Source organism: Sus scrofa, chromosome 3 (genome assembly GCF_000003025.6).
Source record: "Sus scrofa isolate TJ Tabasco breed Duroc chromosome 3, Sscrofa11.1, whole genome shotgun sequence".
NCBI classification, from domain to species: domain Eukaryota; kingdom Metazoa; phylum Chordata; class Mammalia; order Artiodactyla; family Suidae; genus Sus; species Sus scrofa.
The window spans coordinates 80,984,093-80,998,623 of record NC_010445.4 but is presented as its reverse complement, the minus strand read 5'-3'; the positions used below and the strand labels follow the sequence as shown (position 1 = coordinate 80,998,623).

At 36.2% G+C, this 14,531-nt stretch overlaps 1 protein-coding gene across 2 annotated transcripts in view; it reads left to right on the top strand.

Annotated features, from left to right (window-relative positions):
* PAPOLG (poly(A) polymerase gamma) overlaps positions 1-12,229 on the top strand; it is a 38,975-nt gene extending 26,746 nt beyond the window's left edge. The window contains exons 15-22 of one of the 2 annotated variants that reach the window (XM_003125108.5): positions 325-434; positions 2,146-2,267; positions 2,509-2,684; positions 3,092-3,180; positions 3,261-3,481; positions 4,078-4,143; positions 4,874-4,930; positions 7,330-12,229. In XM_003125108.5, the coding sequence (XP_003125156.1) occupies positions 325-434; positions 2,146-2,267; positions 2,509-2,684; positions 3,092-3,180; positions 3,261-3,481; positions 4,078-4,143; positions 4,874-4,930; positions 7,330-7,428 (940 nt within the window). In that variant the 3' untranslated portion in view covers positions 7,429-12,229. The remainder of the gene's footprint in view (positions 1-324; positions 435-2,145; positions 2,268-2,508; positions 2,685-3,091; positions 3,181-3,260; positions 3,482-4,077; positions 4,144-4,873; positions 4,931-7,329) is intronic. The other variant, XM_013996138.2, reaches the window with a different exon arrangement.

The window sequence follows — 14,531 nt, the reverse complement described above, 5'->3', positions numbered from 1 at the left end:
GTACATTGTATATTTGAGCATGAATGGTCATACATGAGAAATAAGTACATGCTATGTTGGTAGCCCACAGACCCCAGCAAAAACTCCATCATAGTATTTGGAGCATCTTTAAATATATATTTAGTAAATCATTTTCAAAGCATTTAATCCTCTTTTTATAATAACATAGGACAACTTAACAGTGTTCCTAGTGTTAGTTTTTTTACGAATTTGGCCAAACCATTGAAATTTGTATTTATGCTTCCATAGAGACCAAGTTTTAATTACCAAAAAGCATCTAATATTATAAAAATTAATAGAAATTCTTAAATTTTTATTTTACAGCAACAATTATGTATCAATGTGGTTCCTTGGAATAATTTTTCGGAGAGTAGAAAATGCAGAAAGTGTTAATATAGACCTGACATATGATATACAGTCATTTACTGATACAGGTAAGACTGTTTTCATGGAGCTGTGGTTCTGAACCTTGACTGTAATGCAGTATCATCTGCCTAGGATGTGGACAGCTATATTTTTTCTGGTTTCTCAGTTGGTTAAATGAATATGGTACATTTATATTATGAAAATTTATGCTGCTATATTTTAAAAAAGGCAAGTGAAACAATTTCCAAGACACATTAAGGCTGGAGGCAAGGTGGGGGGATTGCAGGCCAGTGTGTAGTGTGCATAGTGTGCCACCATTTATATAAGTAAGGAAAGGAAGAATCATGTATGTTTGCTTAAAAATACAGAGACTATCTCTCTGGAAGGATATACAGTTTTTTTGAAAAAACTGGCACAACTGGTTGCTTTTAGGTCAAGGAACCAGGTGTGTCTAGTGGACACAAATGAGAGTTCACTATACATTCTTGAACCCTTTGAGTTTTGTACCATGTGAATGTATTAACTGTTTCAAAACAAAAAGAAGACTAAAGAAACTCCACAGGCGATTCTTAGTGTGCACATCCAGGGTTTGTAATCACAGTCATAAAGATAACTTGCTTTTTATATTTTTACATGAAATATCAGTCAGTTCATACTTGCTGAATATGTTTCAGAATCAGGGAAAAGTCACATCTAGCTCCTTAAGAACACCTCTCTGGAATATCTTAGTATGTTTGTTATAAATTTGGAGTTGCCTTTGTACTATTAATATTATTGGTTAGCTCATCTGAGTTTCTAAATTTTTCTTGAACTAGCACTTACATTTATCATGAAAATGCAGGGTCCTGTGCATCTCTTTAGAACTACTGAATCACACGTTCTGGGAGTGGAGCCAGGAGGCCGCACATTGAACAAGCACTCCTGGTGATTCTTTTATAAGCAGTCTGGAATGAAAACATAGATATTTTTCCATTCTAATTTGGATTCATTTTTCCAAAAGGAGGGGATTGGGAAGCTCTATTTATTATAGATTGATAAAATGTTCTTCTCCAGGTAGTGATACTGAGGCCCCAAGAGATTAAGTAGTTTAGATTTCACAGTAGTTACTGTGTAACTGAAATCTATCCCTGTCTTCAGTAAGCTTATAGTCTAATTGGGTATTCACCGTTAATACATTAAATTTATGTGGTAGTTAATAAAACTGATTTTCTTATAAGAAGTGAAAAGCACTAGAATGGGAATCTCGGGCTGTGTATATTCCAGTTTTAGCAAGGCATTCAGGACTGTTGAGCCTCATTTCCCCCCCTGTATAAGGGTGTACTTCTAGATGGCTTCTCATGGCTGACATTTTACACTTATTATAGTAAATTTTACATTTAGTGTAGTAAAAGAAGTTTTGTGGAGGAGAAGAGCTTGAATTACATCTTCAAGAGGTTTGGTCTAAGGGTTAGCTCAGACTTGGGCAAGTAATTATGACAAGAGATTGCCTTTGGGAAAAAGCAGAAAACACAATTTAGAAAAACTTTTTTACTTTTCCATACATTTATTTTGGTAGTAAAATTTGATTATGGGAAAGACTTGAGTGTTGACATGAGAAAACTATTAGGTACTTGAATAGGATTGTGACATTGTGGAAATGTTTGGGGAGTATTTGTTCAGTAAGAGGAATGTGTGTTTGTGGAGTGATGGGGAGATAGTGAAGGTATGTATTTCAGAAAAAGAAAACAGAGCCCTTGGTTCAGAAAGAAGACACCATTTAACATACTGGCTTCGTTATAGTGTACAGACAAGCAAACAATATAAACATGCTAAAGGAGGGAATGAAAATTGAAGCAACTCATGTTAAAAAAAAACAGCTCCATCACTACCTTCCTGCAGAGATTCTTCAAAAGAAGAAAAAGGTGAGTTTGTACTCTTAACTGTCCAATCGGAGTGGGACCCCAGACAAATGATCCTAGATCAGCATTTTTGCAATACCCAAACCTATTGAGAAGAAAGAAGGAAACATAGACTATTGAATCTAGGACTAAAGTCTTACCTTCATTACTTATAAAAGATAATTTGCTTTATATGTACTAAGAATTGAAACCAGTTATTTTTCTTATTTTCTTTTGAAATCTTAAAAGCTTTCCCCTCTTTCAGCAAAGTCTTTCTGATGTCACTCGAAGTTCAAGTGGACCTCAGTCTAAAAGATCATCTCTGGATAGCAATTGTTTGGATAGCTCCAGAGACACTGATAATGGAACACCTTTTAACTCCCCAGTGTCTGCAAACAAACCTTCCAAGCCTGATATTCCTCCTTTAGGAGAGACAGAAAGGTCTGTATTTCAAATTTTCCTTTTCAGTCTTCAGTTTATTTCCTTCAGTCTTCAGAAATTTATAAATGTTGCATGCCTTTGCCAAATACCTTTTATAAATAGAAAGATTTTATTTTGTCAGTTACTAGTTTTGTATTTAGAATTACTTGACAATTTGTGGTAATCCTGTGGGATGTGGTATATATAGGTTAATGACTATGTGGAGTAGATAAGTAAACAGAAACAAACAGGCTTTCTCTTTATTTAATTTTCATTGGGTCCTCTTCTCTCCCTCCCAACCCCCAACGCTTTTCTCTTCCAACAATGAAATGACAGTAATACTTGAAGAAAGTAATCATAGATGTTAAAATAAGTGTTTTAAATACTGTTTAAATAATTTAATGATGATAATTTAACACTTTTAACAGGAATAATACTGAGCCCACTGCTGTAATTGTGGAAAAGCCACTGAGTGTCCCACCAGCTCAAGGCCTGTCTATTCCTGTCATTGGTGCAAGTAAGTGTGTACACTTTTCTTGGTAATGATTCTAATATATATGTATTTAATCACTAAAATCTTTCTTTTTTCCTTTTCAGAAGTTGACTCTGCAGTGAAAGCTGTATCACCCCCAGCTGTGTGTACCATTCCTACTGTAGTAGGACGGAATGTCATTCCTAGAATCACAACACCCCACAGCCCTGCCCAGGGGCAGCCACATCTAAATGGAATGTCAAATATGACTAAGAATGTTACACCCAAGAGATCCCATTCCCCATCCTTAGATGGGTCTTCTAAGAGGTTGAAAGACATAGAAAAGGTAAAATTACAACTTTAGTGGTGATTCGGTAGTTTATTTTTTTCAAACTAAATTTAAAATAGAGCTAAAGAAACTCATAGTTCTTCATAGGTATCTTAGTGTTTAGGATTTGGTTCTTTAAAAAGAATATTTGCTCCCCAAAAAAATAAAAAAATTTTAAAAAATGAATATTTACTCAAACCCTAATGGGAATCATACTGATGTTCACCCTAACTTCAAATTACTGATGTGTTGTGTCTGAAAATTTAAACAATTGGTCTCTTTCTCCTTGACTTACATAAAAGTCATTATTGGTAACTAACTAACTACATTTATTGTGTTTTATAATGTTGATTTCTACCTCCAGTAGGTGGTGGGAAAACTTATTTGTTATCATCTGGATTGATTAAACAAAAAGGTCAAACTGTAGAAATTAAGAGTGGCAGTTGGATTCAATCTAAATTCTCTTCCCTCAACAAACCATGTTTGTAATAGTTTTGATGTTAGCCTAGTCACTAATTAGTTTCTCAGTTTATATAGGTTTATGTTTTTATAAATAATAACCAACTCATAATAGCAACTAATAATAACAACTCATTTTAATGTTTATATTTTAGTTTATTCGACTTGAATCAACATTTAAGGAATCACGTGCTGCTGAAGAGAGAAAAAGAAAATCAGTGGTAAGTATATATATATATATATTTTTTTAATTTATTTATTTTGTCTTTTTGCCATTTCTTGGGCCGCTCCCGCAGCATATGGAGGTTCCCAGGCTAGGGGTCCAATCGGAGCTATAGCTGCCAGCCTACGCCAGAGCCACAGCAACGCAGGATCCAAGCCGTGTCTGCAACCTACACCACAGCTCACAGCAACGCCAGATCCTTAACCCACTGAGCAAGGCCAGGGATCGAACCGGCAACCTCATGGTTCCTAGTCGGATTCATTAACCACTGCGCCACGACGGGAACTCCAGTGGTAAGTATATTAATAGTGTGCTTCAAAACATTTACTTTTGAAGAGCCGTGTATCAGGAAAAGTACTATATTCAAAAGTAGATCAGGAGTTCCCGTTGTGGCACAGCGGGAACGAATCCGACTAGTATCCATGAGGATGTGGGTTCGGTCTCTGCCCTTGCTTAGTGGGTTAAGGATCCTGTGTTGCTGTGAGCTGTGGTCATAGACAACAGCACAGATCTTGCATTGCTGTGGCTGTGGCGTAGGCCAGCATCTGTGGCTGCAATTTGACCCCTAGTCTGGGAATTTCCATATGCCGTGAGTGCAGTCTTAAAAAAGCAAAAAAAAAAGTAGATCAGATTATATCTGTCGGCTTTTGGCTATGTTTTATTTCATGTAGAAATAAGTATTTGCATATGGGAAAGAAAGTTTTCACTTTATGTAATTCTGTTTTTAGGATGCTATTGGAGGAGAATGTATGCCCATTCCAACTATTGATACATCACGCAAAAAGGTAACAGTCTTATTTGTAAGTAAAAATACGTAGGTAAAATTTATAGGTAATCTGTGGGTACAAAAAGCTTATTAAGAAGAGTCTAGTACTGAGTAAAGGAAAAGAGTAATAAGATTTCGTCCCTGTCCTCAAAGACCCAGCAGTACAGTTGAAAGTTGGAAATGGAACCAAAGTGTATGATCCTAAATTTATGTAACTCAAAAGTCTAGAAAAGAGAGTTGTTTAAGACTTCACAATTTATTCAAGTTATGTTCAACCTTTGTTTTTATTTATTTTTAAAGAATTAGTTTAGTGCTCAGCACAGTAATTTCTTACCAACACTTGATAGTCTATATTTTGTTGTATGCCACTGATTACTGACAAAATTTAGGTTTGATAGTTGGGGGACTATATTTACTAATATTTTGGAGGAACCAAATGTACTGGTATATAGGGTAAGTACCTTTAAAACATGAGTGAAAGAGCCCCTGCATCTCAATTTTAAAATCTATTTTCAAAGGATTATAATTTAAACTAGTAATATTGCAGATGCTCAAAAAAAATCAGCCTTGAGTAAATCGGAAAGAGCCCTTCCCCGAGAGGTTATACAGTGAAGAAAGTGGCTTATTTTCGCACCTGCCCCCCATAAAGAATAAAGTGTTTCTCATCACAGTCAACTGTCACCCTGGCAGCTTTCCCAGGATGTGTTGGCCATCATAAAACAAAATAGAAAATGTTCTCCTACTTTCTATTAGTTGTAGAATTCTTTTAACACAAGAGTTATAAAAAGTAGGGGTATAAAATTATGTATGATAATGGAAGAAAAAATTTTGAGATGGATACTAAAGTTTGAAAGTATAAAATAACATGTCTGGGTTTTGCTTTTAAAATTTTGAACTATAGGAGAACCATTGTGGCGCAGTGGAAATGAATCCGACTAGGAACCACGAGGCCAAGGGTTCAACCCCTTACCTTGCTCAGTGGGTTAAGGTTCCGGCATTGCCATGAGCTGTGGTGTAGGTCACAGACGCGGCTCAGATCTGATGTTGCTGTGGCTCTGCAGCAACAGCTCCGATTAGACCCCTAGCCTGGGAAGCTCCATATGCTGTGGTGTGGGTGTGGCCCTAAAAAGACAAAATGCAAAAAAAAAAGAAAAAAGAAAAATTTGAAGTATAAAGGGTAAGGGGCATATACCAAACAAATATGGCAAAATCTTAATTATGTCTGAGTCTTGGTTGTGGCATTCTTTTTTTTTTTTTTTTTTTTTAATAATGATTTCCCCCCCCACTATAGCTGGTTTACAGTGTTGTGTCAATTTTCTACTCTACAGCAAGGTGACCCAGTCACACACATAGACATGTATACATTCTTTTTTCTCACATTATCATGTTCCATAATAAGTGACTAGACATAGTTCCCAGTGCTATACAGCAGGATCTCACTGCTTATCCATTCCAAAGGCAATAGTTTACATCTATTAACCCCAAATTCCCAGGCCATCCTACGCCCGCCCCCCTTGGCAACCACAAGTCGGTTAAAAGCTTGTTTGGGTCCTTGATTGGGCCCCATTGGTTTATTTTTGCCTTTATTTCTGTTGCCTTGGGAGATTGACCTGAGAGCATTAAGTCTTCATTGTCCTTCCTATTCTCCACTTTAATGTATTCTGAAATCTTTCATGTTTTTTTTTTAATGGATGTGGATATGATATAATTTGTTTAGCCAAGTTAACATGAGAGGAGAATTAATTATTGAGTCTTGACAAGAAGCTATCACACAACTCCTAAAATCTGCATTTTGGGTTTTCTGTCTTTCTCAATTTCTTAGACTTTGTCTTCTTTATATCTTTAGTGTCTTCAAAAGCCCTCATATAGATATCCCTGAATTTTACCATCACTGAGGTTACCTACCCTGACTAAAGAGTCAGTATTTCTGAAAATTTAATTATCTCACAAGTTGAGTTATTCTCCATGAATGTATTAGTCACTAATTGAGGGGTGTAACTGGATATCAGTTTTTCTTTTGTATCACACATTCATTTTTCACCTTGTGCCCCAAGAGTCACTTATTGCATGACCATGCTCTTCCTGTTTCTCTTTACCATTACCTGACTTCGGGGAAGATTGTTCTTTATGCATAATCTCAATCTAAAAGTGGCAATTGATTTAACAAAGTCTGCTTCCTATGCAGATAGTCCTCCCACTTCCACCATTCCCTATCCTTCTGCTTTTTACCTCTGTTTAAAAAAAAAAAAAAAAAAAAATCCTCAAAACAAGAAGTACAAACATTGGGAGAAAATATTCACATACATGAGTGTTCAGGAGATTAAGGGGTTTGGAGAAAATCTCAAAGTTTTGTGACGTATTCACTCATTGGACCTTTATAATATATGTTTTTCCTTCTTTTTTATTTCTTTCTAACAGAGACTGCCCAGTAAAGAACTACCAGATTCATCATCTCCAGTTCCAGCAAATAACATCCGTGTCATCAAAAATTCCATTCGACTGACCCTAAATCGGTAAAAGCAGTGCCTCCTTACTTAAGTGAATATGCAATCATTTAGTGACGTAGATGCAGTCACTCTTTTCAAGATAGAAGTGGCTGTAATACATAAGGTAAAAGTTACAGTCATCGACCTAATGACCTTGAAGTGGTTTTTTGAACTCTCATACTTTGACCTGCAGATGCTGTAGCATTTTCTCATTGATTGCTACATACACTTCTGTGAGGATCCCCTGCTGTTAAATTGTCATCTGCAGTATTACGGCTTTGCTTTGGAGGTTTTACTGCCTTAACTTTCAATGCTTGTTTCTCTGTTATGGGAACCAGTTCTTGGCTCTTTGAACACTGATAAAACAAGTCCTAAACTCTTTTTTTTTTTTTTTTTTTTTTTTTTAAGTCTTATGTTGTAATCATTGTATAGAACTGAAAAAGTTGAAAACAAACAAAAAAAAGTCTTGTAATTTTCCAAATGTTAACACATTTACTTTAGCATTGAAGCCACTTTGTGAAACCTGAGATAAATGAATGTGAGGTATCATTTCTGCTTTCCTCATTTGTGTAGATGTACTTACTGTCTGTTCTGTTCATTTAAATTATTTTCCCCAGATTGGCACATGGAATATTTAAATTTTTATTTTTTTGTGCCTTTCTGTCCAAATGTTGCATAGTTACCAGGAAGGATTAGTCCAGTGATTACATAAGAGTTGGGCACCATAAATTCTCTATATTTTGCCTCCTATGGAGGCCTTTGAAATGCATCTTTATTAAGAATCAAAATATAACCACGATACTGAAAGTCAGTATATGAATGGTGAAATTGTCACATATCCTATCTCATGCCATTCTTGTTAGTTGACTGGTATTTTTTACCAAGAAGCAACTCATTCCAGCATCAACAATAGGATACCTTTAAGTCTGGCAAACGTGTATTTTTGAGGTGTTTGATTAACTTGGCATGATAATTCCTGACCATCACTACCCACAACTTCTGTTTCTTCATGGACTAGGCATGCAGAAATAAGCAGTGGATTCTATTGAAACCTAAAGGCATTTTTGAATGACACTGTTACCAACCATTAATTGGCTCAGGACCTTTGTAATTTTTATTTAAATATATGAGTTATCTTTTTTACACTGCTTTTTTCAATGCATTTCTTAATATTTTTTAAGTTTCATGAACGCATGTTCCACTTATTAAATTCCATAACCATGTAATTCTTGTAATATGTTGATTCAGTGTTTTGTAAATGAAGTCGTATGTATTTTCAGAGTATTTTTGTATGTACTGTAAGATAACCATCTTTTCAAAGAGAAAACTTTAAAACCTTTACTGTCTCTCTTTAGTCTAATTTTTTAAATATGGATTATGCTTGAATTATTCTTAAAATGAAAATGTATAGATTGCACAACCAGGAATGCTGGTATATATTACCTTCTTCCGCTTTTTTTCTTTTTTTTTTTTGTCTTTTTGTCTTTTGTAGGGCCGTACCCGCAGCATATGGAGGTTCCTAGGCTAGGGGTCTAATTGGAGCTGTAGCCGCCGACCTACACCACAGCAACTCGGGATCCGAGCCACATCTTCGACCTACACCACAGCTCACGGCAAGGCCAGATCCTTAACCCGCTGAGCGGGGCCAGGGATCGAACCCACAACCTCATGCTTCCTAGTCAGATTCGTTAACCACTGAGCCACGACAGGAACTCCCTTCTTCAGCTTTCACTCACCATTTAGTAGGTCCAGTAGGAGAAAGAACACAGAATGGTACATTTGAATACTGCAGGGAAAATCCTTGGTTGTATAGTTCATAGGACCCATAGAATGCCATTTAGCCAGTGGAATGATAGTCCTTTTCCTCTTTCAAGACCTTTACCATTGAGTAGAAATACCTGAATTCTAGTAGTCGGAGAACAGTGTGCTGCTTACCCCACTCCTGTTCCTGACACCTACATCTCTGAAATGGAAATTCTAGTGTTTAACTTTTACAAAGAAAAACTTCTTAGAAGTAGAGACAAACAAGGAGAAAACAGTGGTTCCATTATTCACTTTTTATATAGCCAAAGACAACAGTGAAATCCCGTAACCAAGTTGTAGCTTCCTTGGCAAAGCTGTTCTCTTAGCTCACCCTTTGCCTTTATTCACATGTTTTGAGATCTGTTCCTTAAATACAGTATCTCAGCAAAAGTGAATTATTATGAAAGGACTGAATAACTTTCACCTGACTTCAAACTTTGAAAACTCCTTTAGTAAGGGATTTGATTATATTAAATGTTATCTCCCATTGCCAGATTTTAAAATCTTTAAGACTTCCCATATGTATATCCATGTTTACCCTAATATGTAAACTAGTGGAGTTTCTCTTTAGTAAGAAAGCAACAGGCCTAACCTTTATACTATAATCATTTCTCTTGTTTTAAGGGTCCATTTGACATCGGGTTAAGACATAGCCAGTAATTCAACATTTGACTCCTCAAAGGTAGCATTCTTCAACCTGTTTGGCAACTGGGGAGTTGATGAGGTGCTTTTGAGATGGTGGGTTTGGTTAGATCTGAAGTGTTTTCTACCCTGAACAGTGGGTAGAATATTCAGTATAGTTGACCCTTGAACAACACAGATTTGAACTACACGAGTCCTCTTATATGTGGATTTTTTTCAATAAATATAGTATTTGTCTTCTCATTTCAGAGCTCTTTAGCTAAGTGTGGGGGGAGTTTGTGTTTGATTAGAGCACAGTAAGTAGACTCAAAATAACTAGAGTTTGAGTCCTGATTCTGTCCAAACTGTTTCAGCTTCCTGCCCTTGGGTGAGTCCTGTATCAGTTCCTTTGTTTTGAGGCACAGATAGCAGTACAAGTGTTTTTGGGTTTTTTTTTCTCTCTTTTTCTGGGGGGGGGAGGTTCTTTTTAGGGCCATACCCACAGCATATGGAGGTTCCCAGGCTAGGGGTCGAATTGGAGCTGCAGCTGATGGCCTATGCCACAGCCACAGCAATGCAGAATCCAAGCCGTGTCTGCCACATCTTCGACCTCACCACAGTTCATAGCAACGCCGGATCATTAACCCACTGAGCGAGGCTGGGGCTCGAACCATCATCCACATGGATACTAGCCAGGTTCATTAACTGCTGAGCCACAGTGGTAACTCCCAGCAGTACAAGTGTTTTCAACTGTAAGGGGCTGCAGGTGCATATGGTTAGCACCCCAAACTCCTGCACTGTTTAGGGGTCCACTGTACATTTGTTACTGTAGTAGGAGACCTCCGTTGTACTGGTTCTAAGTAAGGAAGAGAGGAAGGAATGGTCTGAGAATGTATGCTGGGTTCAGAGGCACTAAATTGATGTGTTTGATTTCAAGTGTGGAAACCATACCTAGAAATTATGTATTTCAAATAACCTGTTCTTCAGTATGTAGACACATGTTCATTTTCACAAGGGTATTAAACTTTAATCTGCTCATTTTTCAGTTTCAAAGAAACAATTATCTGCTAGTTTAAACCTTAGGGATTTAACTAATTTGAGAGACAGGATAACATGGCTTAAAACCTGATAAAATTGGGGAAAGAAAATTTTACAAGACTATACTTTGGTTGGTGTTCACAGTAAGAGTCTTTGTCTTAAGGTAGCAGTTTAATAACATCATTAAAATGCTTAGTATACTATGTAGTCACAATGAAGTGAAGATGGGCAATGTTTAAATGGGCTAAACTTATTTTCCACTGTGTTCCCACAGCTTTGAAATAGGAATTCCTAACTTGTGGGTCATGGACCGTAAGGAAAGTTTTTGTTCATACGCATTTTTCTGGAGGGAAGTTCATGTTTTCATCACCTTCTCAAAGTGGTTCGTGACCCTAAAAAAAAAGTTAGGAACCACGGCTTTACAGGATTGAATAATTCCAAACTCTTGGAATTTTTTTATAAGATTTTTCTGTGCTGTAATTCTAAAAATGTACTGTGTCTAGTAACTAGTAAAGTGGGCTGATGAAGGACTATGGAACACTGAATTTCTCTCCAAGTTTCTTTATATATCGCAGATAAAACATCAGTATTTAGAAAAAGGCTTATGATTGGTTTTTAAAAAGTCATGTTAACTTAAGATTCATTAGCAGGGTCAGTAAGTTCAGCAAATTTCAACCTTAGAATGAGCAGAGTAGAAAAACTTAAAATGATCATTAGAAATGATTTTAAAAAATGGAATTAAGCATTAAAAGATTCTAATCCTTTGACTTGGGTAGCATTAAAGTTCGTATTCCTCCATGTTTGTGGTTCAGACCGGAACAGACCAATAAAGAGAACTTTAGTGTTTAAAAAAATTTTTTTTAATAAATTACCTATTTAAATAAATATTAAATTTTCCAAAGCTTAGAATTTAGGTCATGATGCTAGTGATGAAGATAGTGCAAGTGATGGAAAAAAAACTGGTCTCAGTAACGGTAACTATATCCTTAGGATTTTTTTTTTTTTAATGTATAAGGTCAGATCTTTCCCAAATTTCCTACTTTTTCTGAAATAATTTTATATTTAAAGTTAAACTTAAAAGATCATCTTCAAGCCTACTATAATTTTTAATCTGTTGCTACATATTTAGTAAAGACCCATGTAATTACCTTAAAAAGTACTTAGGATATCTTTGAGGTAAATGGTGCTACATCACTTCACAGTATTAATGTAAAATGATTGCAGCTACTTTTCCTTTCTAGATAGCTGTTATGTATAGTTCATATTAATTTCTCCCGCCTTTTATTTGGATTGTCTTATTTCCTAGTTGTATACACAAGCCTCATTATCTGTCTGGAATAAGTAATCAAATAAACTTGCTTTGATAAATAGTTGTTGATGGTTGATATTATTTGGGAGTAACTTTAAAAGTATCAGATGTCTTAATTATTTTTCAAACTAACAGCCATTTTGGTCATTTGCCACTCAGACTCTGGCAAATAATGGTATCCACTACCTGCTTAATACGAAAGCAAAGCTTGTACTCAGTTTGCCTTACACAGAATATCTTATTAAACATTAGCAAGCAGTAGCATCTGCCTCAGTGGATAAGATTTGATCACCTTTATGTGATCAACATCAGGTGACCAGGGAGAAAATACTTGCAAATCATGCAACTGACAAGGGATCAATCTCCACAATATACAAACAGCTCATGAAGCTCTATACCAGTAAAACAGTCCAGTCAGAAAGGGGGCAGCAAATCTATAAACACATTTCTACAAAGATAGCAATTACAGGAAAAGATGCTCAATTATTAGATTATTAGAGAAATGCATATCAAAACTACAATTAGGAATTACCTCACACCAGTCAGAATGGCCACCATCAAAAACTCTATAAACAATAAATGCTAGAGTGGGTACAGAGAAAAGGGGACCCTCCTACACTGCTGGGAATGTAAATTGGTGCAGCCACTATGGAGAAGAGCATGGGGGTTCCTTAAAATCTAAAAGTAGAACTACCCTATGATCCAGCAATCCCACTCCTGGGCATATATCCAGAGAAAACTGTAATTGAAGGTACATGCCCCCCCCCGCCCCAATGTTCACAGCAGCACTATTTACAATCGCTAAGACTTGGAAGCAACCTAAATGTCCAACAGAGAAATGTATAAAGAAGACGTGGTGTATATATACATATACAATGGAATATCACTCAGCCATAAAAAAGAATGAAATACGCCATTTGCAGCAACATAGAATGACCTAGAGATTATCGTACTGAGATAGACGGAGAAATAAGATACCACGTGGAATCTAAAATATGACACAAATGAACATATCTACAAGCAGAAACAGACTCAATACAGAGAACAAACTTATCACCAGAGGGGGAACATCAGGGGGGATGATAAATTAGGAGTTCGGGATTAACATACAATACTGTATGTAAAATAGATGGTCAATAAGGACCTACTGTATAGCACAGAGAACTCAATATTCTGTAATAACCTACATGGGCAAAGAATTTGAAAGAGAATGGATATATGTCTATGCATAACTGAATCACTTTGCTGTACACCTGATACTAACACATTATAAATCAGCTATGCTCCAATAGAGTAAAATATTTTTTGAAACATCAGGTGACCAGAATTCTCTACCCATGGCTGCACAGAGGTGCATTTAACAGTCAGATCAGTGGTACTATCCACAGAAGTACAAGCTACAAAGATGGTCACATTCTTGTTAATGAACAGTGACTTGTTTTTAGCCAATCCGCATATATTGAATTTAGTACTGAATTCACAAGAACTTGTGTCTACATCAAGATTATTAGCAAGCCACTCATGGCACCAGTGGAAACGTGCTTGACATTGATTAAGCTAATTAGTAAAGCCTGCTGTGTTGACTGAGCTATGGCTGCCCCAAGGGCTTCTAGTAGTCACTTGTGAAGTACACTGATTGGAGTGCCAGCTGACCATCCCTGGAGAGCACATCTCTGATAAGGGCAACTCCCTGCTCCTAGGACATAACTTTAACACAATTATCACACTATGCTGAGATGTGCTAAGAGTAAATTAACATCATAACAGGTTCTTTGTGGATCTGAATGCATTAAGATATTAAGAGCAAGATAGAATTTGTTGTTTTTAAAGCTCATGTTCTAAAAACTATCTTTCAAACCATATGATCCAGCCAAAGTTTAACATAATAATCCTTTAAAAAGATGCACTTCTAAACCCTTCCTTGCCAATCTCTGACTATTGACATTTTGAGCCTAATGGTAAAGTATTCCATGATAACCTGGCCAGAGACAGTCATCCTACTTTCCTAACATGTTATTTGTACTTTTCAACATTTCAATTATTCTAAATTGCCTAATATTCAGTTTATCTGCTTGCTTTCCCCTGTGAGACTGTAAATTGAGAGTAGGAAACTTTAGCCAATATTTTCTTTCTTTCTTTCTCTTTTTTTTTTTTTTTTTTTGGACATACCCATGGCATGGAAAGTTCCCAAGCCAGGGATTGAACCACACTTAGCACAAATTGTAAATAGCTATACTTTAATTTTTTTAAAAAAAGAGATTATGATAAACTATCTTGGAAATGCAAAATAACTGCAAAGCAACTGATAACAGCATCTTCTGTACTCCCTCTGTCTAAAACCGTTCTTGTGCTGACTACCAGTT